The sequence below is a fragment of the Rhodamnia argentea genome, chromosome 11 (genome assembly GCF_020921035.1).
Source record: "Rhodamnia argentea isolate NSW1041297 chromosome 11, ASM2092103v1, whole genome shotgun sequence".
In the NCBI taxonomy this organism is placed as follows: domain Eukaryota; kingdom Viridiplantae; phylum Streptophyta; class Magnoliopsida; order Myrtales; family Myrtaceae; genus Rhodamnia; species Rhodamnia argentea.
Window position 1 is genome coordinate 2,204,599 of NC_063160.1, and position 22,639 is coordinate 2,227,237.

The 22,639-nt window shown below is 38.7% G+C and overlaps 2 protein-coding genes and 4 non-coding genes across 6 annotated transcripts; all 6 read left to right on the plus strand.

Annotated features, from left to right (window-relative positions):
• Positions 1-467: 467 nt before the first annotated feature.
• Positions 468-2,200, plus strand: LOC115744064 (ethylene-responsive transcription factor ABR1-like). The gene is made up of 2 exons (XM_030679156.2): positions 468-1,021; positions 1,350-2,200. Exons 1-2 carry the CDS (start codon positions 547-549, stop codon positions 2,141-2,143), a joined length of 1,269 nt encoding a protein of 422 aa, XP_030535016.2. The 5' UTR covers positions 468-546; the 3' UTR covers positions 2,144-2,200.
• A 4,768-nt stretch (positions 2,201-6,968) lies between these two features.
• LOC115744106 (ethylene-responsive transcription factor ERF110-like) lies at positions 6,969-7,435 on the plus strand. Its single transcript, XM_048272444.1, has 2 exons — positions 6,969-7,340; positions 7,382-7,435. The coding sequence occupies exons 1-2, from the start codon at positions 6,969-6,971 to the stop codon at positions 7,433-7,435; spliced, it is 426 nt and encodes a 141-aa protein (XP_048128401.1).
• Positions 7,436-10,707: 3,272 nt separating this feature from the next.
• Positions 10,708-10,833, plus strand: LOC115744145. Its single transcript, XR_004015790.2, has one exon. It is a non-coding gene; the product is annotated as a small nucleolar RNA SNORD14 (small nucleolar RNA).
• Positions 10,834-11,003: 170 nt separating this feature from the next.
• LOC115744147 lies at positions 11,004-11,128 on the plus strand. Its single transcript, XR_004015792.2, has one exon. It is a non-coding gene; the product is annotated as a small nucleolar RNA SNORD14 (small nucleolar RNA).
• Positions 11,129-11,318: 190 nt separating this feature from the next.
• On the plus strand, positions 11,319-11,443 carry LOC115744146. Its single transcript, XR_004015791.2, has one exon. It is a non-coding gene; the product is annotated as a small nucleolar RNA SNORD14 (small nucleolar RNA).
• A 123-nt stretch (positions 11,444-11,566) lies between these two features.
• LOC115744144 lies at positions 11,567-11,691 on the plus strand. Its single transcript, XR_004015789.1, has one exon. It is a non-coding gene; the product is annotated as a small nucleolar RNA SNORD14 (small nucleolar RNA).
• Positions 11,692-22,639: the final 10,948 nt, after the last annotated feature.

Sequence of the window (22,639 nt, forward strand, 5' to 3'; positions counted from 1 at the left end):
TTGATGATCATACCTCGTCTCTCCCTTTTGTTGTTCAATCAATGGATTTATAAAGAGAAAGTGATTGATCTCTGAATTTTGATGGTACGTGCAAGATGGTCACTCAAATTTTTAACTTGTCTAATACAATTCCTAAACTTTTAATTTATGTCTAATTTTTGAACTAAATATTGTTTCTAAATTTTGATTGATATGATTATTATATTGAATATTTTCATATAATTCAGGGACCATATCGCATATTTAGGAAAAATTCATGAATTACATTACACGTTAAATCAAAATTTATGGATCATGTTTGTCATTATCTCATTTATAAATAGTATTTTTTTTTTGTCAAAACATTTATAAGTAGTATTAAATGAATAAGTTTCTTTAGGCGCGTGAAAAAAATACTATTTTTCTGCCGACGGATATCGAGAACTCTCAAAGCTTAAGGCGGCGTGCGTTGAATTGTTCGCAAAGCAACGGCTTTGATCTTCTGTCCTTATATTAGACTTGCCAAAACTTAAAGAGATTTGTCACACGCGCACGTGAAGGAATTGGATGGTACTTTTGCTCGGTTATGATCTGAAGGTGGCGAATCCAAGCGGAAAGGGCAGCAAGGAGGACGGCGTCGAGGCGGAGGAGGAGGAGGACAGAGACTTCCATGCATGGCTCAACTACCGGCTGCCGTCTCCGCCTCTTGAGCCCTCTCTTGCTTCCGGACCTTCAGCTTCATCGGCGTTCAGCAGACAGCGAGAAATGTCCGCAATGGTTTCCGCTCTGCGCCGCGTCGTTTCTGGAACAGTATTGCCAGGCGATGATCAGCAGCAGCAGTTGGATTTGGGGGAAGGGTATTGCGGCGGCGGCGGTTCGGCATCGTTGCTCGGTCGGTCCAGCTCTTTGGATTCCGTCGGTGCTGGACAGAAGAGAGGAAGGGAAGATTCGACCTCGTCGTCTGAGTTCTTGGTATCTGAGCTTCCGCGAGTTCGTGGCGATCATGCGCAGGCAGGCTCGTCGTCATCATCAGGTGCCAGAGGTAAAGCTTATTAAGGGAATCACGAATTAGCTTGCCTGTGATGTTTAGATCAGGAACATAATCTCCCATCTTCACTAGCTCTCCATGCTAAAAATAAGTGAAGAACTTTTCAGCAGGTTCATACGAAAAAAAGTTCGTAGAATTTCGGCGGCGCGTGAATTTCACGAATAGCTATAGTACGATTCGATTTCGATACAAGATCCTCTTTCATACCTCATGATATGCACAGCTAGAAAAGCGAAAATGGATTCTATACGAACGGGCCGCAATCACCAAGAGTTTTTTCTAGCATAAGATTATGAAATTGATCTTCTTCCTTCAGTTGCAGAAGGTCACGCAGGCTCAACAACTGTTCAGACAGCAAAAGCAGATCAACCAACACATGGTGCTCCTCCAACGTATGAATACACCTACGAGGCCCCGACACCGGCGGCAGTGACATTGAACCCGACTCCAAGGAGGAAATACAGAGGAGTGAGACAGCGCCCGTGGGGGAAGTGGGCGGCCGAGATACGAGATCCATTCAAGGCCTCAAGGGTGTGGCTCGGCACATTCGACACGGCCGAGGCGGCCGCTCGGGCCTATGACGAGGCCGCCCTCCGGTTCAGAGCCAACAAAGCCAAGCTTAACTTCCCCGAGAACGTCCGACTCCGGCAACAACCGGCTCCTGCAGCCTCTGCGGCCAATCCCCCAGAAACCCACTTCGCCGTTTCCCATGAGTTGCCGGCTTCTGGCAATCCCAACCCAGTTGGCTGCGACGGGCAGACTTCTTCGCAGTGGTATCTTGAAAATAATTTCCACGATGTCCATCAAGAGCGAGCTGAGAGACGACCCATGAGTTTGTATGAGCAGATGTTGTGGTCCAACTCGTTGCTGGGGATGCAGCTTCCGCCATCTTTCTCGCTCTCTCCTCCTCCTCCTCCTCCTCTTCCATCATCATCATCATCATCATCATCATCATCATCAAGTTCAGTGCTCGCGCCAGCTCCGAGCTCTTCTCTTTTCACGTCTTCTCGGCTGATCGCGACGGACTCCCAAGAGGGTCGGACAGGTGGCGGAGCGGCTGTTTTTCATCTGCCTCCATGGTCAGATTCTAGCCATCGCAGTTCTTCTCCTGGATAGGATTCTTCATCGTCTTTTCTTCTGTCTTTTTTGAATTTACAGTTTGTATTTAGTATCCATTTTGATTAAGCACAGACATGTCGACAGAACATTGAAAAGAACGATAGAATCTGAGAGAGATTTATTTTTATTTTCTTTGCTGTTTTGTTGAATCCTCCTACGACACCCTTCCGAGGTATGAACACGAAACCATTCTTCGGAAGTCTCTTGCTGAGGAAGCTGTTCTTTGGCATCGATCGCTTATCCAGAATTATCGTCGTCGTATGGAAAGAGGCCGTTTTTTGAATTTGAAAACCGTAAAAGCGCACGTGACGTTCTTCTCTCCCCCGGCTCTCGCGGATCATGTCAAACTCTTAGAATGTCAGAGAGATTGAGTTGAACGGCCGTGGAATCTTCGCATGCACGGTCAAAAGAAGGGAGTTCCCTCTAGAAAGTCAAACCTGTTGCTCAATTTGGATAACGCACCGTTTCCAGCTCGTTGAATTGTGGAGAGGATTGCCCCATGGTCACTTTTCCCATCTGGAAAGAGAGAGATACCCCACTTTTGGAGGAATTAAGAGGGAATGGGGTGGGAGCCCGTAAGGAGAGAGCAGGGTTTCGCAACCTACACACGACATATAGCATGCACAGTGTGTATTGTAGAGTAGAATAGGATAGGATAAAACCAGACAAAGAAAAAAGAACGAGGAAGAATTCTACTAACAAAGAAAAAAGAACGAGGAAGAATTCTACCAATAAATAAAATTGTGGTACAGAAACACAACTAATTTTTTTTTGGGTCGAAAGAACACAACTAATTGAAGATAGAGCAATTACCCAAAATTTATATTTTTGTCAAATCAATTTTAGACCTTTTTAATTTTGTTAGTTGAGTCATAAATCTTTTGATACTTTGTCAATTGAGTCCAATTGATCAATTTTAGCCGAAAATCGCTAACATGGACACCGAATGTCCTACATGACACAACTTGCGCTGATGTGGACAGTTTCTTATAATTTTTTAGCAAACGAATTTCTTTATTTATTATTTTTATTTCTTTTTTTCCCCCTTTTTTCAATTATTAAAAAAAATCCGACAGAGTTTGTGGATTTATGACCGGGAAACTTGATATCCATATCCGAAATATATCACTATTAAGAAACCATTTTTCTCCATTATGGATCACGGACCATGGATCGTGGTGGAGGATCGATCGCGGGTCGGGTCATGGATGGGGATCATATGGATTGTGGCAGAGGATCATGAGGTCCTCGCATAATTACTAGCTCTATTAGGGTTAGCAACGGTTTTCTAGGATTCTTGAAGTTGCCCTTGCTGTGTAAAAACTATTGAGATTACCAAGAATAAGTCTTCACATGACACAACGATCACAATTTCATACCTGGCTTCTAATAAGTAATAACTGCTAAGTCTTTATGATTTTTATGATCCTTTGATATTGAGTGTTTTTTCAATCTTATGTTTGAGACTTCGGAGCTTTATGATCGGAGATTCGCAATGCATAAAAGTTTCGAATAAATGGTTACCGCTGTGAATTTGGGATTATCTAAGAAAACTATTGTTTATCGCAAAATAACATAATAACAGACTTTACAAATACCCGATGAGAACCTATCTGCTTTAGCGGGGCGGGTTTGGGATACTGTATATATCAGAACCGACAATAAGTCTAGGATGAGCCTGTGAAGTAGCCGAAAATGCGATCGAATTGGGACGACATTGGACCTCCCAAACCCATTTTGCTTCCATCTCAACGTCGGAGCGGTCCATGTTTGCGGTGTTTTCCGATTCGGGCAAGTTCGATCCGGGTCGGCACGAGAAGTGAGACGCATCGAGTTGGCCTTGTGGCAAGACCACAAAGGCTATTGGATTTATGTCTGAAAAGGGAAATCTTGAAAAGTTGTCGAGAGCTGCATAGCTTGATCTTGTTCGAGCTCACTCGGGTTTAGTGCGCGCGCGATTGTTTAACGGGTTGCAAGTCTATGCGGAATGCATTTTGAGTATTATTCTCTCTTATTTGTATATCCGTGTCATCTTCCCACCAAAATCTTCAAAGTTCATAGCCTTCTAGTTCCAATAATTGGTATTAAAGCTAGCAATGGTATCCATCAATTCCATTCAACGACAACTTCCAAAGTTGAACGGAAGAAATTTCAATAACCGGTCCGTCCGGATGAAAAATTCTTTCCGAATCGCTAAGATTTGTGGAACTTGATGGAGACTGGTTATACCAAAGTGGCCGATGCTGAAGCACTCAATGCTTTGAAAAAGAATGGGAAAGATTCGTTGGTGAAGTCCTAAAAGAAGGATCGAAAAGCATTGTATGCAATCTTTCAAGCCACTATTGACATCTAAATTTTGACCAATTCATTTAGACAATTATTGCATAGCAAATTTGATGGAATTAATCCCGCGGCGGTGAAGAGTTGCCAAGCCCATTATCCTTTTCTATTTTGGTCGAGCAGTCAGCAGCCCATTAACCTTGGAATGGCCAAAAATCCATGAAAAATTCCGGGGTACCACTGAAGGTTTCGGATGGGGGAATTTGGCACTTTGCACGTATTCTTTGAACAATATGTCTTTATTTTAAAACAGGAAGAGGGCACCTTTTAAAGATCTTCACGCGTCAAAAGAAAAGAACCTACAAGGGTGAGTCAAGAACAAAATCATAGGGCTCGTTCATTTCGCAGAAAATAGGTATTTCTGAATCTAGAAAGTCTTTTTCGGGAAAATGACAATATTTTTCGGTGTTCGATTGAAACCCGAAAATAGCTTGGAAAATATTTTCCGCCGCTCGGTACGAAAAATCATATTTGATTTTTCTCCATACACTCCTTTTAATAAATTTGATTTTTGTTTTTATTTGTTTATTATCTTTTTCATTTTTCTTTTTTTAAACTATTCTATATTTTTTTGCTTTTTCTCTTTTCTTTTAAATTTTTTCCTAATTCCTTTTTTCTCTTTTTTTTTTTAATTTTTCCTCTCTTCTTTGGCCTGTTGCCGGTCATGGCCTTGGCCAGAGACCGGCCTAAGAAGAAGGAAAAAGAAAAGAAAAAATCAATAATGAGAAAAAGATTTTTTCTTTTTGAGAAAAGAAAAACATTTTTCCTCATCTTTCCTTCCTCCACTCTTTCACATTTCTTTTCTTTTTAAGCATTTCTTATTTTATTTTTATTGTTTATTTTACAAAAATTGGAATTTTTTATCTTTATTTTTTCATTTTTCCCCTCTTCTTCGGCTAGTCGCAAGCCGTGGTCAGAGATCGGCGTAAGAAGAAGGAAAAAGACAAGAAAATTTTATTTTTATTCAAAAAAAGAAAGAAGAAAAGAGAAAACATAAAAAATTTCCTAATTTTTTAAATAAAAATAAAATAATCAATAATTAAAAGGAAAAGAAATGTGAAAGATTGAAGGAAGGAAAGATGAGGGAAAATGTTTTTCTTTTCTCAAAAAGAGAAATCATTTTCTCATTATTGAAGATTTTTAGCTATAAAAGAAAAGATGGCTCCAAGACTTCAAGTTCTAACCCCCTAAAAGACCACAATAAGTATGACTACTCAACATTAGTTTTAAATCATAATTACTAGAATTAAACACAAATAATTAATGAAAAATCTCACCACACGTATTCCCATCACTTCAACTTGTCAATTGCATGCATTGTTAATCTCCACATTAACATCCTCCATATCTAACAAAAAGAAGATATTAAATGGAACATTCATTCACTCATTAGACATAGGAAAGAATTACAAGACGAAAATATATGGACTTACCTAACTCAAACTTTTCTGCATTCTTGTTGCACTCTTCAACATTAATGGGCTCAAGAACCGCTCTCAACCAATTTTGTGTAAATCAAAGCTTCCATGACTCTTAAGAGTCAAAGAACTTCGAAAGCCATCAAGCATACGACTTGAGTATAAAGCAAAGGTAGTTACAAGAATAGACAAAATATACCAAGACATTAAAGATAGGATTTTAAATTTTTGGCCAACAGTGTTCCACCACATCAAAATGTCGAGCTCACGAGTATCCTCACGTTCGGCTTTAAGATATTGATCAAGCTCAAATAAGTTGTCATCATAATTGTTTTTTTCTCCTCGTCACCAAAGGCATCATATCGCTCTTGCACATAGAAATCCAAATCGAATTCTTTCCCTTGGTTTCCCTAATTGAAATCAAGATCAGAACTACTAACGTTACTAGTACACTCACAAGTTCACCACCCGAATTTTTGTCACAAGAACCAAGAGAAGATTTCTCATAAAATTTAAAGGAACGTTCTGGGGCAAACTTCACCTTATCAAACATCTCATCAACTTTCTCACTATCATCATAAATGAGTCTATAACAATACCTCACATACTTCCAACTTTTTTATGGTGCCATAGGTAAATAGAATCACAAGTTAGCTCCCCTATGATTTCTAGATTAGAACATAATCTCTCAACTTCACTAGCTTCTATGCTAAGAAATTAGTGAAGAACTGTTCTTAGCTTTCATTCCAAAAGCATAGCTGGAGTGGTCTCAGGTAAACAAATGAGTTTTATTAACGTCATAACAATCAAGAAGATGAGCACAAGGGGACAATGTGGACGTGCACTTCAAGAGACATGGGCTTTTTAAGTTCTGCTTCTCCACGATCAGTCCTAGCTCTATTTATAGTGGAATTCCTCCTTTTCTGCAGCAGCCATTCTGGACAGTCCCTTCCATCTTCAGCCCACCAATCATGACTCAGCCAACCATTCTGACTATTTTCTGGAGACTTGCGAAGCAGCACATCCGCTCTTCATCTTCTTCTTCTTCCGGTTAAAAGAAGGTCATGCAGCCTCAACAACTGTTCAGACAGCAAAAGGCATTGACAATGGACCCAACTCCAAGAAGAAAATACAGAGGAGTGAGGCAGAGGCCGTGGGGGAAATGGGCGGCCGAGATAAGAGACCCGCTGAAGGCCTCGAGGGTGTGGCTTGGCACGTTCGACACGGCCGAGGCGGCGGCTCGGGCTTATGACCAGGCTGCCCTACGGATCAAACGCAACAAGGCTAAGCTCAACTTCCCCGAGAACGTCCGGCTCCCGCCACAACCGCCTCCCACAGCCTCTGCGGCTGATCCTGCACCGACCTGCCTCGCCGTTCCTGACGAGTTGCCCGCTTCTGGCAATTCCAACGCCGCTAACTGCGACGGGCAGACTCCTGTGCAGCGGGTTCTTCAAGAGAATTTCAGTGAATACCACAGCGATCTTCTTCTTCTTCAAGAACGAGGGCAGAGACGAGCCTCGAGTCTGTATGAGCAGATGGCGTGGTCCGGCTCGTTGTTGGGGACGCAGCTTCAGTCATCTTTCTCGCCCTCCTCCTCTTCTCCTCCACCATCATCATCGAGTTCAGGGCTTGCACAAGCTCCAAGCTCTTCTCTTGTCATGCCTTCACGGCGGATCTAGATTGTGAGGTCACGAGAGGGTCAGATAAGTGGTGGAGCAGCTGAGTTTTCTCCGCCTCCATGGACAGGTTCTAGCCATTGCAGTTCTTCTGGTTCTGGATAGGATTTTTCTTTTCCTTTTTCTTTCTGTTTTTTTTTTTCATTTGCAGTTGTATGTGGCTATTTTAAATTTTGATTAGCTCAGACATGTTGACAAAAATTGAAAAGAATGATGGCAGCGGAGACATTTTCATTTGTGAGGATTTGGCAACAGGAGCTTGGGAAAGGAAGAGATATTTCGAAGACCACAACTCCATAAACATCCAAAAATAAATTCATGGGGCATTATAATTCGATTTGGAATGACAAAACTTGAAAAAAAAAAATTCAAATAAAGGCCTATCATGTCATTATTTCCTCAAATAAGGGTTCGAACTGAACCGTATTTTAAATAAGAGTTTGAAGTGATCATATAATCTAAACTAAGGGTATGAAGTTACTAAGACCCTTTCAAATAAACGCCTGCCTCTTGTTTTTTAATTTTTTTTAATCTTTACCTTTTTTCTCATTTCCTTTTTTTTCCTTTGAAGACGGCTGTTGACAAGGGCCAACGAGGGCTCGGCAACCCTCGCCAATTACTTCGAGGGGGCCTCACTCAGGGCGAGGGTTGCTGGTGGCGGCCTTCTAGAGAGGCTTGCCATCGGTGAAAAAGAAAGAGAAAAGGAAAAATATAAAAAAAAAAGTAAAAAATGAACATGCCCTTTAGGTAAAGCTCTTATTTGAGACTAATATTGCCGCTTCGTATCCTTAATTGAAACGATGTCCATTTTTGGCTATTATTTGAAAAAAAGGAGGGCACTTTAGTCCTTTATTTGAAACAATGTCCATTTCATGCCTTTATTTGAGAATACTAGAGCATTTCATGCTCTTATTTAGAATTTTTCCTTTTTTTATAGCTCTTTTTATCGGCATTAAAAATGTTTTTTTTTCTTATAATAGTCGCGATCGATTCCCGAAAATAGAAATTCATGGATTACATTTGAGACAAAATTGAGGGATAATTTTTTTTGGATCATTTGAAAACTGAGGATAATTTTGTCTCAAGTGTAACCCAGCGTTAAGTTTTCCATCCCTACAAACCGGTGAATTCGCTCGAAGCCGGTTCACTAACGCAGGCTCTTTCGATTTGGGCCTGCCAATTTCTTTTCTATTTCTATTTCCTCGTTGGAACGTACAAGTTCTTGATTGAACATTAAAAAAAAAAAAAACAAGTGAAAATTGCACCAATGCTGTTGCTAATAGTAATTTTGCATTTATTTTCTCTTGAAATAAATAATTTTAAATCTGTGTTTTTTTTGCACTTAAAGTGAAATTTCTTTTTTACCCTTATTTTTTATTTTTGGCTTTTTTTTTTTCTAATATGAGAAATCCCATTTGGTGGGTTTGGTAACATTTCTATTTTTCTATTGTGTTATTCTCGAAATAGAAAAAGAACATGAATCTATTTGCGTATGCTAGTTAATTTTTCTATTCCTCGAAATAGATCCATGGCCAGAGGATAGATTTGAATAAGAAAAAAAAAAATAAAAATATATGCTCTTTTGTTCCAAAGAACAAAAAAGAGAAATAATGTCATTTTAAAGAAACAAACTCAGCATAACTCGGCCCGACTCATATCTGACCCTGGTATGCCTAAGTAATCGGGTCAAGGCTGGGTACAATTTCATGGATGATCGCAATTTCATACCTAGCTTCCAATGACCATTATATATATTTTTTTTCAATCTTATTTTCTAGGACTTTGGTAGGTCTTCAATTGGGGATTTACAATGCATAAATTTTTTAGAGAAGATTTTTGTTTGTAAATTTGAGGTTTCATATCTGTATATTTAACATAGAATTATTGTTTACAATACTATAACGGATGCGAGTACCCGGATAGGAACCCGGCTACGTGTTGGGACAGGTCTGGGGAGTAATCGAAAAAGGTTAATGGGATGGGCTTGAGACAACGCCAGTTTTCTCAAACCCGTCTTGTGTCCCTGCGTACGTCGGTGGTAGCGCTAAGCATAATAGATTTACCGAATCGAGAATCGCTTGGATCGATTGATTTGGTCCGATTTTAGGAGGCTTCAGTCCAATTTCCGATTCCATAAAGGTGAAACCGAGGGAACTGGACAGACCGAATAAAATCTTTTAACAAAAATTTCACAAATGTAAACTTAAAGCTAAACATACGACTTTTAAGATACTTAGTATGCCTTCTAGGTTTAGCGACAACACGATGCAATTAACGAGAAGTGGTCCGGTGGACATGTCATTAACGAGAAAAATTTGACAACAAATCACAAAAAAAAAAAAAAATACAAACGATCTAATAATTGGACCACCTGAGAATCGGACTGGACCAGTCTTCTAGTCTGATTTTAGGGTAAGATTGGATCGGAAATCGATCACACCCTAGCCGGTGCATTTCAAGTTTGCGGTGTTTACGGTTAGGCCTGGTAAGTTCGATTCGGGTCGATTGGATTGGCCTCGCGGCTGGACCATGAAGGCTATTGGGCCCATACTTTTGGGCCCCGCAACAACGCGAAACCAGCCCAAGAAAACAAAAAACCCTAGACACTCCTGTAATTTCAGAGCATAAACCCCCTTCAAGAAAGGAAAGATAAACCCTAGCGAAGCTCTTCTTACTTTATTTATAGCCCATCCATTCTCTGCTCCGCCGGCTCATTCAGCAATTAACCAAGCTTCCTCTGTTTTCCTCTTCATTCTCTCTCTCTCTCTCTCTTTTGAATCTGCAATTCCAGAACGCGGCCGTTGTTTTCTTCTGCTGGGTTGTGTCGGTTCTTGATGGCTCGATCTTCGTTGTGCTTGCTTGCTTGTGGAATGCCGTGCTTTCGGCACTTGTTTCGAGGGGAATTAGGGCTTTTGGGCATGTCTGATGTGGTTTCAATCGAGGGAGTTCTTGATAATTTTTGGACTGCACGTCTGTCCCTCAAGCGTCGATCTTGATTGTTTTTAGGGATGAGCGTGTCCTTCACATTGGTTTTTGGTGTATATGAAGTTATGTGGGCGTGCGGGATTGATTTGAGGGTTAGGGTTTCATTCGCGTGATGATTGGAATGAGATGTGGGTTTTTTTCATGTCGATGATGATACATCCGAAGGCTTGTTTCTCGGAAAACATTCGCAGTGGCCGCCTAAGAGCTTTCGCCTTCGCCGGGCTTGAGAGCTGATGCTGCTATAATCCTTCCTTGGATGTCTGAGACTTTTACTATCTTGTACTTGCTATGTTGACCTCGATTTCAATAGCTTTGGATTAGGATTTGGTCAGTCTTGTGATGCGCATGCGATGTTACATTGGCTGTTGACAAGTCATTATGGAATTTTTGTTCTGTGGAAAATTTGTTGTGAAGACTGATTATTTTGGTAATAATGTTCGCCGATGATGACAATTTGAAGGCTTGTTTCTCGGAAAACATTCGCAGTGGCCGCCTGAGAGCTTTCGCCTTCGCCGGGCTTGAGAGCTAATGCTGCTATAATCCTTCCTTGGATGTCTGAGACCTTGTTACCTTGTACTTGCTATGGTGACCTCGATTTGGGTTGCATTGGATTAGGATTTGCGCAGTTTTGTGATTTGCATACAATTTTTACGTTTGTTGCTGATGCGTGGTCATGATTTCTATGGCAACTGTATGGAGTTTTTCTTCTGCGGAAAATTTGTTCTAAAGAGTGATTGTTTTGGTTATAATGTTCGCTGATGATGACAATTTGAAGGCTTGTTTCTCAGAAAACATTCGCAGTGGCCGCCTAAGAGCTTTCGCCTATGCCGGGCTTGAGAGCTAATGCTGCTATGATCCTTCCTTGGATGTCTGAGGCCTTGTCATCTTGTACTTGCTATGGTGACCTTGATTTCGATTGCTTTGGATTAGGATTTTGGTCAGTCATGTGATGTGCGTACAATGTTACATTGTTAAGAGTGACTCTTTTTGGTAACGATTAATATCGATGATGACAATTTGAAGGCTTGTTTCTCAAAGAACATTCGCAGTGGCCGCCTAAGAGCTTTCGCCTTCGCCGGGCTCGAGAGCTAGTGCTGCTTCAATCCTTCCTTGGATGTCTGAGATCCCTTCTTGTGAATTCTGAACGCATATCATCCTTTCTGGATGCTCGCATGCTTTTTATTATAGATAAGTAACGAATTCCATAACCTGATCTGTTACTTCATTTGTGTCTGAACAGGGGAATTTTGAAAGCTGTTGATAGGTCCAAGGTTTCATTGTTGATCTCTGTGGTGTCATTACAGGCGTATTGTTAGTTGTTCCGCGTCCGTGCGTCTGTGTAATTCAGCGATTTTGTTCATTGGTTGATGCAGAGACTACCGAGGTCTCAGATTGGAAGCCCGTTCAGGGCGGGGCGATGAATCAGCAGGAGCTTATGAGAATCGGTGGAAGCTTAGTTGAGTTTTATGGCAAGATTGACAAAGAAATTGTATGCTATAGTTATCAAGTCACCTTAGTTTGAAAAGGTATATGCATTTTGTTTCTTACTTAGAATAGCAAAAGGGTGGTCTAAGCCTATATAAGCTCATGTTTAGATTAGGTGAAAAGCAACAATTAAGATGAAGGGAACCATTAAAAAAATTTTCTCAAATACAATACTATCATTTCACAATTTTCACCCCCTTATATAGAAAAAACCGGAAAAGAATTCGATGCGAAAGATTGTATCGGTTTTGAAAATGAAATTTTTTGGATTCTATCTTGAAGTTGCAATTCGTTATTCTATCTCGATTTTAAGCCAATTTCTTAATTTGTTTTCTGTAGTTTTCTAATAAAAAGAAAACGAATCATCTTTCTATTTGCAAAAGAACATATGACATATTTTTGGTTTTTTCCCAAGTTCAATCGATCAAGCCATCATAAAGTATTCTATTTCCAAATGAATATATAGCTATAAAAATTCATGTCAACTGGCTTAATGGTCAAAGTATTAATTTGAAACTATGTATATGAGTTACTCGGGTGTCGTCGGTTCGACTCTTGAAGTGTAATGATGGATCGCTCGAGCCTTGGCTAGCAAGATACTCGATCAGATTTCTTGATCACCTCCGGTAGTCCAAGTTACTCTTCGCGGTTGCTTCCCTCGGCAATGAAATGTATGACATTATTTTTGTATTTGTTCAACTTGTCTGAATTGATGCGGAACAATCAAACTAATTCAATAGGACACGTCAAATGATTAAAACACTGATCTATATTTTCTTTGGGGGAGAGGTTTGTTGACACGACCAACTACTTGCGATCATGCAAATGCATGTTTCATTTTTTTTCTTATGGCGCCAAATGGTCATCGCTAAATAGATAATTGTGTTAAAATAATTATTGGCAAAAGCCACATACTGCATGAATCATTCCAAGTGAATTCATTTGGCACCAGAACACTCTTTAAATTTGAAAGTATGGTAGTGTAATTAGAAAGTACAGTAGTGTGAGTTCGGTCCAATTGCCAGAAATTCTCCCTATTACATTTTTTAATCGACTATACATTTTGGACAGTTGATGCGAAAATCGAATTAATAGAACATAATAGAGAATCTTATACTGATGATACTTCGGCCAAACTTATGCTTTGCCGGACCATCAGTCGTGGATATGGCTTTTCAAAGCTTCGTGACCTTCTTTGCCAACATCGACGTGGTTTAGCGGGTATGGACAATTAACTTCTTGTCCTAATCTCCAAATCAAGCTCACTTTATTAACATTTTTGGCACAGTATAAGCTCGAATCTGGTCAAAGTTTAGACTTTTAGGCATAAGTGGTGTCCGTGGTGCATTTGATTCGCCTTGTAGAGAAACTAATAACAGATTCCCACTTTACAAGAGGGGGAAAAAAACTACCATCTATATAATTGTAGCCGTATCGAGGGTCACCTTTCAGTTCATTTGAAAACACTCTGGGTATATACTCTAGCACGATGACTCTATTGCTCGACGAGTCGGTGAAGCCAAAATTGTTGACGATGTTTGTGCCGAACAGTCGATAGTAATTCTTTGCTTGCAAGATTTCTATTTAGAAAATGAACTTTACTACTATAACAATCTTTGGTGATTATGAGAATAACAACATGTACTGTGAAATGCTATCTTAGTATTTAATGTTTGGATGCTACTGCTTGTTCACCTGCCAGTATATTCTTTGGTCACTTGCATTTTTGTATTTCTTGATTGCAAGAACACTGTAGTTATCCAATAGTCCACGATACACTTCGCGGGTGCTTCCTTCAGCAATGAAGTGTTTGAAGTTATTTTTGTGTTTGCTCAACTCGCTTTCGTTCCATATTTCCTTTTTCATAGGACAAATTTTGACATTCAGATTATGTGTTGAATGTCCTAATGCCCTATCATATCCATCTAGAAATCTTGGTTCAAATCCTTCGCTATTGGGTGAGAGATGCCTCTTCTTTGCGTTTATTACTTTCTTTCTCCACGAGTATTGGAATAGTCTTATTCCTCCAAAGAAAAATATTACCATTTTTTGAAAAGGTAATCCAAGATTATTCTTGTTCCTATATAATTCTCATATGTGTGAATTGATGCGGAACAATCAAACTAATTTTTTTTCCCACTAAACAATCAAACTAAATCAATAGGACAAGTTAGATGATTAAAATAGTGATCTCCTTTTTCTTTGGGGAGGGATTTGTTGACACCACCAACTACTTGCAACCTTGCAAATGCATGTTTCACTTTTTCTTTTTGGTGCCGAATCCATATCGCTGAATATATAATCGTGTTAAGATGATTATTCGCAAAAGCTACGTACTCCATAAACCATTCGAAGTAAATTCGTTTGGCACTAGAACACTATTTAAAATTTGTACTTAGGAAATTTGGTAGTGTAAGTTCGGTCTGGTTTGCAAACTCTTTCTAACACTTTTTATTAATCGAACTATAATTTTTGGATAATTGGGCTGGGAATGTTTTGTTGATGCGAAAATCGAATTAATGCAGCGTAAGATGGTATCTTATGCGGGATCATACTTCGGCCAAACTTATGCTTTCCCGGACCACAAGACATGGATCTACCTTTTCAAAGCTTCACGACCTTCTTTGCCAACATTGATGTGGTTTAGCAGCTATGGACAAATAACTTCTTCTCAAAATCTCCAAATCAAGTTCGCTTTTTCAACATTTCGGCATAGTATAAGCTCGAATATGGTCATATTTCGGATCTTTAGGCTTACTGTTTGGTTATTCATATGGCTGTAGGCTTGGTGTCTGTGGTGCATTTGATTCGCCTTGTAGAAAAACTAATATCTGATTTTTACCCTAAAAAAGCTACCATCTATGTAATTGTAATTGTATCGAGGGTTACCTTTAAGTTAATTTGAAAGTACTTTGGGCATATACTCTAACACGATATCTCTATTGCTCGACGAGTTGGTGAAGTCAAAATTGTTGATGATATTTTTTGCCAAATGGTCGAAATAAATTCTTTGCCGTCAAGATTTCAGTTTAGAAAATAAATGCAATGTAAGCAAGGTGAAATGTTGTTTTAGTATTTAATTTTTGGATGCAATGTGAAATGTTGTCTATATTCTTTGTTCACTTGCACTCTTGTACTTCTTGACAGTGTAGTTATCCAATAGTGCACCATACACTTGGCAGGTGATTCCTTTGGCAATGAAGTGTTTGAAGTTATTTTTGTATTTGCTCAACTCTTCTTCGGTGAATTGTGCGGAACAATGAAACTAATTCAATAAAATATGTTAGATGATTAAAACAATAATCTACATTTTCTTTGGGGGATAGATTTGTTGATACCACCAACTACTCGGAATCTTGCATATGCGTGTTTGGGTTTTTTTTTTGGTGCCGAATGCACATCGCTGAATAGATAATCGTGTCAAGATTATTATTGGCAAAAAGCTACATACTCTAGGAATCATTCGAAGCAAATTCATTTGGCACCAGAATACTTTTAAAATTTGTAGTTAAAAAGTATGGTAGTGTGAGTTCGCTCTGGTTTCCAAAAATTCTTACTAACACTTTTTCCTAATCGAATTACATTTTTTGGACGATTGGATCATCAACTTTTCGTTGATGCGAAAATCGAATTAATGAAACGTAAGATGGAATCTTATGCCGCATCATACTGCAGCCAAACTTATGCTTTCCGAGCCTTGAGGCGTGGATCTGTCTTTTCAAAGGTTCGTGACCTTCTTCGCCAACATCGATGTGGTTTAGCGGATACGGACAAATAACTTCTTGTCTTGCAAAGTCGAAGGTAGAGAACACTGGGAGATAGGGCCTCTATATGCATCGGAGATCCAGCATGCGATAGAAGACAATGAAATAAATGGAGGAGGATGAGGCAATCCTTGAAAGTCAAAGGCTGAGAACAAGACATGTCTACATGTGCTGGCTGTCTTGTTCAAAATTCACACTCTCACCACAAGTGGAGAAATGATTTGCCGCAAACCCACATATGTAAGCGTGCGCAGGAAGCATAAGTTTGGCCAAAGTATGATCGAGGATAAGATTCCATCTTATGCTCAATTAATTCGATTTTCGTGGATAAGATTCCATCTTATGCTCCATTAATTCGATTTTCGCGCATATGAAAAGGCCAATGATTCCATTATCCAAAAAATATAATTCAATTTAAGAAAAAAGTGTTGGCATGAAAATTTGTGGAAATCAAATCAAACATACCGTACCTTTGTTAAAAATTTAGTATGATTAGAGAGTTCTCAACCTCGCAATAAAGACACTACTGAACTTATCCTGCTAAAACTGTGATTATCAACTAAAGAAGTGGAGAAGGACCTGCAAAAAACACCGTTTTACTCTATTTTGACCCATGCAAGGGGGTTATTCATATCCTCGGAGGCTTTCACATATTCCTTAGAAGAAGAAAAAGCTGCTATCGTTATATCTCTTTCAACTTTTTGGGTAGTGGGGGAGCGGAATGGGAGCTGAAGAAGAAAGCAGAATCAGCATAGTTATTGCATGTGCTTAGCACTTTGTTGTGCTGATTGTGTTGCTATTCTGTGAAGATACATGATGGCCATTGAATTTTTAGCATTCTTTCTTTCTTCATTCTCAGTTTTCTATTGGGTGCCAGCAACTTTAACTTTTTAGGGCTCTTAGATTAAGAATTTGATAAGCCTCTGTCTGTGCAAAAAAAAAAAACTTACAAACCCAACAAAGAGGAGATGGAGATGGTTGATGGCTGTGGACCAAAGGACCAGCAAGCCGTAGACATGCCTAGCCACGAAAATGGAGGAGGAGGCCTTTTTCTTTCTCCAAAGTGCAAGGCAGAATACTCTCCATGTGCGCTGGAGGCCCGTCATCATGTCATGGACATGTGTGAGATAATGACAAAGAAAACTGGGAACAAGCTTGAGATAGTGGGCACCGAGATAAGTGGAGGAGGAAGAGGCCTTTCTCTTTCTTCAAGGTCCAAGGTAGAATACTCTCCACGTGCGCTGGAGGCTCGCTATCATGTCATAGAAATTCGTGACATAGTGACAAAGAAAATTGGGAACGAGCCTGAGATGGTGCATACCAAGATGAGTGGAGAAAGAGGAGGCTTGAAGGCTAACAACACTACAACAGTGGACAACGACATAATAGCAAAAGGAGGAGGAATCTGTAAACAACACTGGCATCCAGATTGAGATAGGAGGAGGCTAGGCAAACAACACTGAGAAAATGGATAGCGAGATAAGTGAAGGAAGAGGGAATCCTGTAAACGACATTGAGATCTAAACTAAGACAGAAGGACGCTTGAAGGCAAACAACTCCGAGAAAGTAAAGAGCCAGATAAGTGAAGGAGCAAGAAATCCTGTAAACAACACTGGAATCCAGAGGGCAGAGAGATAAACGGAGACGAGACTGATATAGTGGGCAACAAGAAGGAGGATGTCTTTCTCTAAAGTCGACTCCCTCCGCCCATCCAACCCCCGGACGGCTCCCAAGAAACGCCCTCTAGAAATGCCCGAGAAGAACACTTGGAGAGGAGGAGTCCTATAAGCTGACATATAATGCCACCTCTTTTAGGAGCTACGCCAGTAGCCTATTTTGGGGTTGAAAGAATAAGGGTTTGCATGGTAACGTTTTTGTTCCTGGGAACATATTTGGAACATAAATATTTTTTTGTGTTTCTGTTCCCGGCTACGATTTCTGGGAACAGAATCGCGTTTGGCAAGTACCAAAAAAAAAAAAAAAATTTCACCAAAAGAAAGGATCTACAACCGGTGGCCGCTTCAACTCCTCGCCGACGATGGTGAGCGATGGTGACTTGCACAAGCTCGCCCTCAAATTATTTCTAAAAAGTGTTTCAAAACCCGGAAACAAGTTTTTTTGTTTCTTATTTTTTTCCAAAAGTGTTTTTGTTTCTCAAAAGTGTTCTAGGAATACTTTTGGAACAATTTTTTACTATACGCGTTGCTGTTTCCAAAGTGTTTCGGGAACACTTTGGGAACAAAACACTTTTTCTGGAGTGTTACCATACGGACCTTAAGGCTGCGTATGGTAACGTTTCTATTCCCGGAACAACTTTTAGAACAAAAACATTTTTTTCTGTTTCTGTTCCCAGCAACAATTTTTGGGAACAAAAACACGTTTGGTAACCTGCAAAAAAATCTATTCCCGGAACAAAAAAAGAACAGAAACACGTTTGGTAATTGCATAAAATTTCTGTTTTGGAACAAAAAAGAAGAAGAAAAGAAATGCGTTTGGTAATCGCAAAAAAATTGTTCCTAATTTTTTTCATTTAATTAAGGGGACTATATATATTAAAATTAAAATGTCTTTATCTTTTTAACTTACTAAATCAAATTAAATTGCATTTTTTCAATTTACTAAATCAAATTGGACCAATATATGTAATATGTATAAGTAATTTATGCACAATTTTATCAAATGATGATATGGATGAGATCAACTATAAAAAAAAAAAAAACTCAAAGAGAAGACGAATTTGAATTAGACAACGAGAACATCAAATATGTTTTCTATAGATAGGAAAAATTACAATTATGAGTTACACGTAAATGTTCCCAAGTAGTTAAAAATATGATTACCTTTAAACGGGGACCCTAGAAAAATATTAATTGCACTTTGAGTAAAATTGGGGACTAACATGAAAAATATTTATGCATTTAGGTCCTTTTAGTCCAATTGTGCAATTTTTCCAAACATGAGGACTGAAATGAGATGCAAGGTATCAAAAATCTCATGTCATGACTCTAAAAGTAAAAATTTTGGCTAAAATGATTTAAAATGAAAATTTTTAGTCAATTTAGGATTATGTTCAATGAAAAGGCATGTGGTCCCAAACTGATTTTTTTTTTTTAAATTTAAGAGACCAAAATGAAAAGGGAATTAAAATAAGAATATGGACTATTTTTGCACATTTTTCTGACCACGAATACTATTTTTCCTTATTTTCGGATATTTTTATAATTAAAATAAATCTGCAAAATGCCAATTATCACAAAAAATATTTTTTGTTCAAAATTGGTTGCTAAGGTTAGGCCAAAGCTTCCAAGGTTGATTTTGTAATTTTATGAATTTTTTCATATCTTTAATTAATTTTTTAAAATAAAATGATCAAAAATCAAGTGTTAACATCATGCAAGAACAAAAGAGAAAAAAGTGTGTTCAAAAACAAAATTGTTCCTAATTGTTTCTACAAAATGTTCCAAATGTGTTTCTAAAAAGTGTTCTAGGAACACAGAAACAAGTTTTTCTTGTTTCTTGTTTCTTCTCCAAAAGTGTTTCTATTTTTCAAAAGTGTTCGCGGAACACTTTGGGAACACTTTTTTACCATATGCATTTTTGTTCCCAAAGTGTTCTGAGAACACTTTGGGAACAGAAACACTTTTTCCTGGAACGTTACCATACGGACCCTAAATGCCTGGATTGGTTCAGTTTAGTCTACATGGTTTTTCTAACAACGACATTGGCACTAGTAATCTCTAGAAAGCTAGTTAAGTCAAGGGGATTGATGAGGTGGGGTGGCCATTTTTCAAAACTAACCACTCTTCTGGTGATAACAAGTGCTAAAACCATTGAATCTGCCTAAAAAGCTCGGGCGACATCACCAGGAACAAACATCCAGCTCGGGAAAGAAGAAACAATAAGGAAGAGGAGAAGATTTACACATATTAGGACACCGAGTTTCTTATCATTGCCCAAATTTTTTTATTACATTGCATAAACTTACATAGACAAATGCACATTGCGAAAAAGAAAATCTAAAGACATCTAATAAGTTTTTCGCATTCCCACATACACATCCACAAAGCATAAGTTTGGACAAAGTATAATCCGACATAAGACGCCATCTTACGTTCCATTATTTCGATTTTTGCATCAATGAAAAGCCAATGACCCGATTATCCAAAAAATATATTATGATTAAAAAAAAGGACTTTGTCGTCGCATTGGACTTTTGGCCTGGTTTCAAAAATTTCTTCCTAACACTTTTTTTAATCGAACTATACCTTTTGGACAATTGAATCATGAACTTTTTGTTGATGCAAAAATCGAACTAATGGAACCTAAGATAGAATCTTCAGGATCATATTGTGGAAAATCGAATTAATGGAGCGTAAGATGGAATCTTCAGGATCATACTGCGGCCAAACTTATCCTTTCTTGGATCTTAAGCCGTGGATCTTCGCACATACGTAAAGCCCATGACTGCATTGACCAAAAATACAATTATATTTAATAAAAAAGTGTTGGGATGAGAATTTGTGGGAATCGGATCAAACGGATCATACTTTTGTTAAAAATTTAGATGATTAGAAAGTTCTCAACCTCGCAATAAAGACACCACTGAACTTACCTTTTAAGAATAACTGATCCTGTTGAAACTATTATTATCAACCAAAGAAGTGGAGAAGCATGAGGCAATTCTGCAAACAACACTGGGATCCAGATTGGGACTCTCTCCGGCCATCCAGCCCCTGGACGGCTCCCTAAGAAACGCCTCCCAAGAAACGTCGAAGAAGAACACTTGGGGAGGATGACTCCTCTAAGCTGATATATAACATCACCTTCTTAGGGGCCATGTCAGTAGCCTATTTTGAGGTTGAAAATAAATGCCTAGATTGGTTCAGTTTAGTCTACATGATTTTCCTACAACAGCACTAGCATTAGTAATCTTAGGGAAGCTAGTTAAGTCAAGGGGCCTGATGAGGTGGGATGGGCATTTTTCAAGACTAACCACTCTTCTCATGATAACAAGAATTAAAAGCATTGAATTTGCCTAAACAGCTCAAGCGACATCACCAGGAACATTTCTTATCATTGTCCCAATTTTTTTTATTACATTGCATAAATCTAGACAAACAAATGCACACTGCGAAAAAGAAAATCTAAAGACATCTAAGAAGTTTGTCGCATTCCCACATACATATTCAGAAAGCAAAAGTTTGGACAAAGTATAATCCGACATAAGACTCCATCTTACGTTCCATTATTTCGATTTTTGCATCATCGAAAAGCCAATGATCCGATTGTCTAAAAAATATATTACGCTTCGTCGCATTGGATTTTCGATCTGTTTTCCAAAAATTCTTCCTAACACTTTTTTTAATTCATTTTTTTAATCGAACTATAGTTTTTGGACAACTGAATCATGAGTGAAAATCGAACTAATGAAACGCAAGATGGAATCTTCCGGACCATACTGCGCCCAAACTTATGCTTTCCCGGACCTAGTGCCGTGGATCTTCACACATATGAAAAGCCAATGACTCCATTGACCAGAAAATATAATTGTATTTAAGAAAAAAATGTTGACATGAGAATTTGTGGAAATCAGATCAAACAATCCGTACTTAAATTAAAATTTTAGATGATTAGAAAGTTCTCAACCTCGCAATAAAGACACCACTAAAGTTACTTTTAAGAATAGCTAATCCAGCTGAAACTATGATTATCAACCAATGAAATGGGAGAAGCAGGAGGCAGTCCTACAAAGAACACTGAGATCCAGACTGAGATAGTGGACAACAAGATAAGTGGAGAAAAAGGAGGCCTTTCTCCAAAGTCGACTCCCTCCAGCCATCCAAGCCCCTAGACGGCTCCCCAAAAATGGTCCAAGAAAAACACTTGAGAAAACGTCCAAGAAGAACACTTGAGGAGGAGGAATCCTATAAGCTGACATATACCGCCACCTCTTTAGGGGCTACATCAGTAGCCTATTTTGAGGTTGAAAAGAATAGCAGCACTTGTTTTCCTTGGGGGTTACATGGTTTTTCTTCCCTTCTTCTTCTTCCAGCCGATCACCGAGGTCTGAATATTGGCTAGAGGCCATTGGCGAAGTAGGGCGGGAAGACAAATGATCTAATTAATGATATGATTGCAACATATTATTGATCCGATTGCAATATTTTTATTAATCTTATGACTTTCGACGGAACTTGTCGCATTAAACTTGGCACCTAGCGCTTGATTTGAAGGCATCGCGTAAGGTAACTACACAATACAAGTAAATATATCTTGGAAATTTGAAGGCCCTAATAAAATCTTCAGGCTCTATGCTTGCAGATGGTAACTGCATGTTGGCTAGAAAGAAAAAAAAACCCAAAAATTTAAAATGGGAGTAAAGTTGAAATTGGAAAAATTGACCTCAATGATCTGCCTTGGCACATCAAACAAAAAAAAAAAGCAAAACAAAAATTTAATTAAAATACTGTTATTGTGGAAATTTTGTTTTGTCGAGTAAAACATATTAATGTTTTAAGCTCCTTGAAGAAAAAGTGGAAAATCACATAGAGGGCCTCATCGGCCAATTACTTTTAAAATCCCAACCATCTTATCTTATACTCTATAAGTATTATATTTGTAATTGTTGTTTTTGTCGTATCTGTAACATTAAACGAACCATGAAACCCTACCATATTTTTCCAGGAAGTGCTTTGCACCATGCCCATAACAATATATAGCCGTTCAAATAGGATCCTGCAAAATTTCTAAAAGTTTAACCCGTCAGAGAATGACCAAAAATATATCTGTATTTCAATATTCCATCTATATATAGAGAGATTGAGG

Excerpts from the sequence above, each read along its gene's own strand:
- LOC115744064 (XM_030679156.2), top strand. The coding sequence starts at position 547 with ATGGTACTTTTGCTCGGTTATGATCTGAAGGTGGCGAATCCAAGCGGA. Across the intron at positions 1,022-1,349 it reads GTCATCATCAGGTGCCAGAG|AAGGTCACGCAGGCTCAACA; the intron begins GTAAAGCTTATT and ends CTTCAGTTGCAG.
- LOC115744106 (XM_048272444.1), top strand. The coding sequence starts at position 6,969 with ATGCAGCCTCAACAACTGTTCAGACAGCAAAAGGCATTGACAATGGAC. Across the intron at positions 7,341-7,381 it reads ACTGCGACGGGCAGACTCCT|CGATCTTCTTCTTCTTCAAG; the intron begins GTGCAGCGGGTT and ends TGAATACCACAG.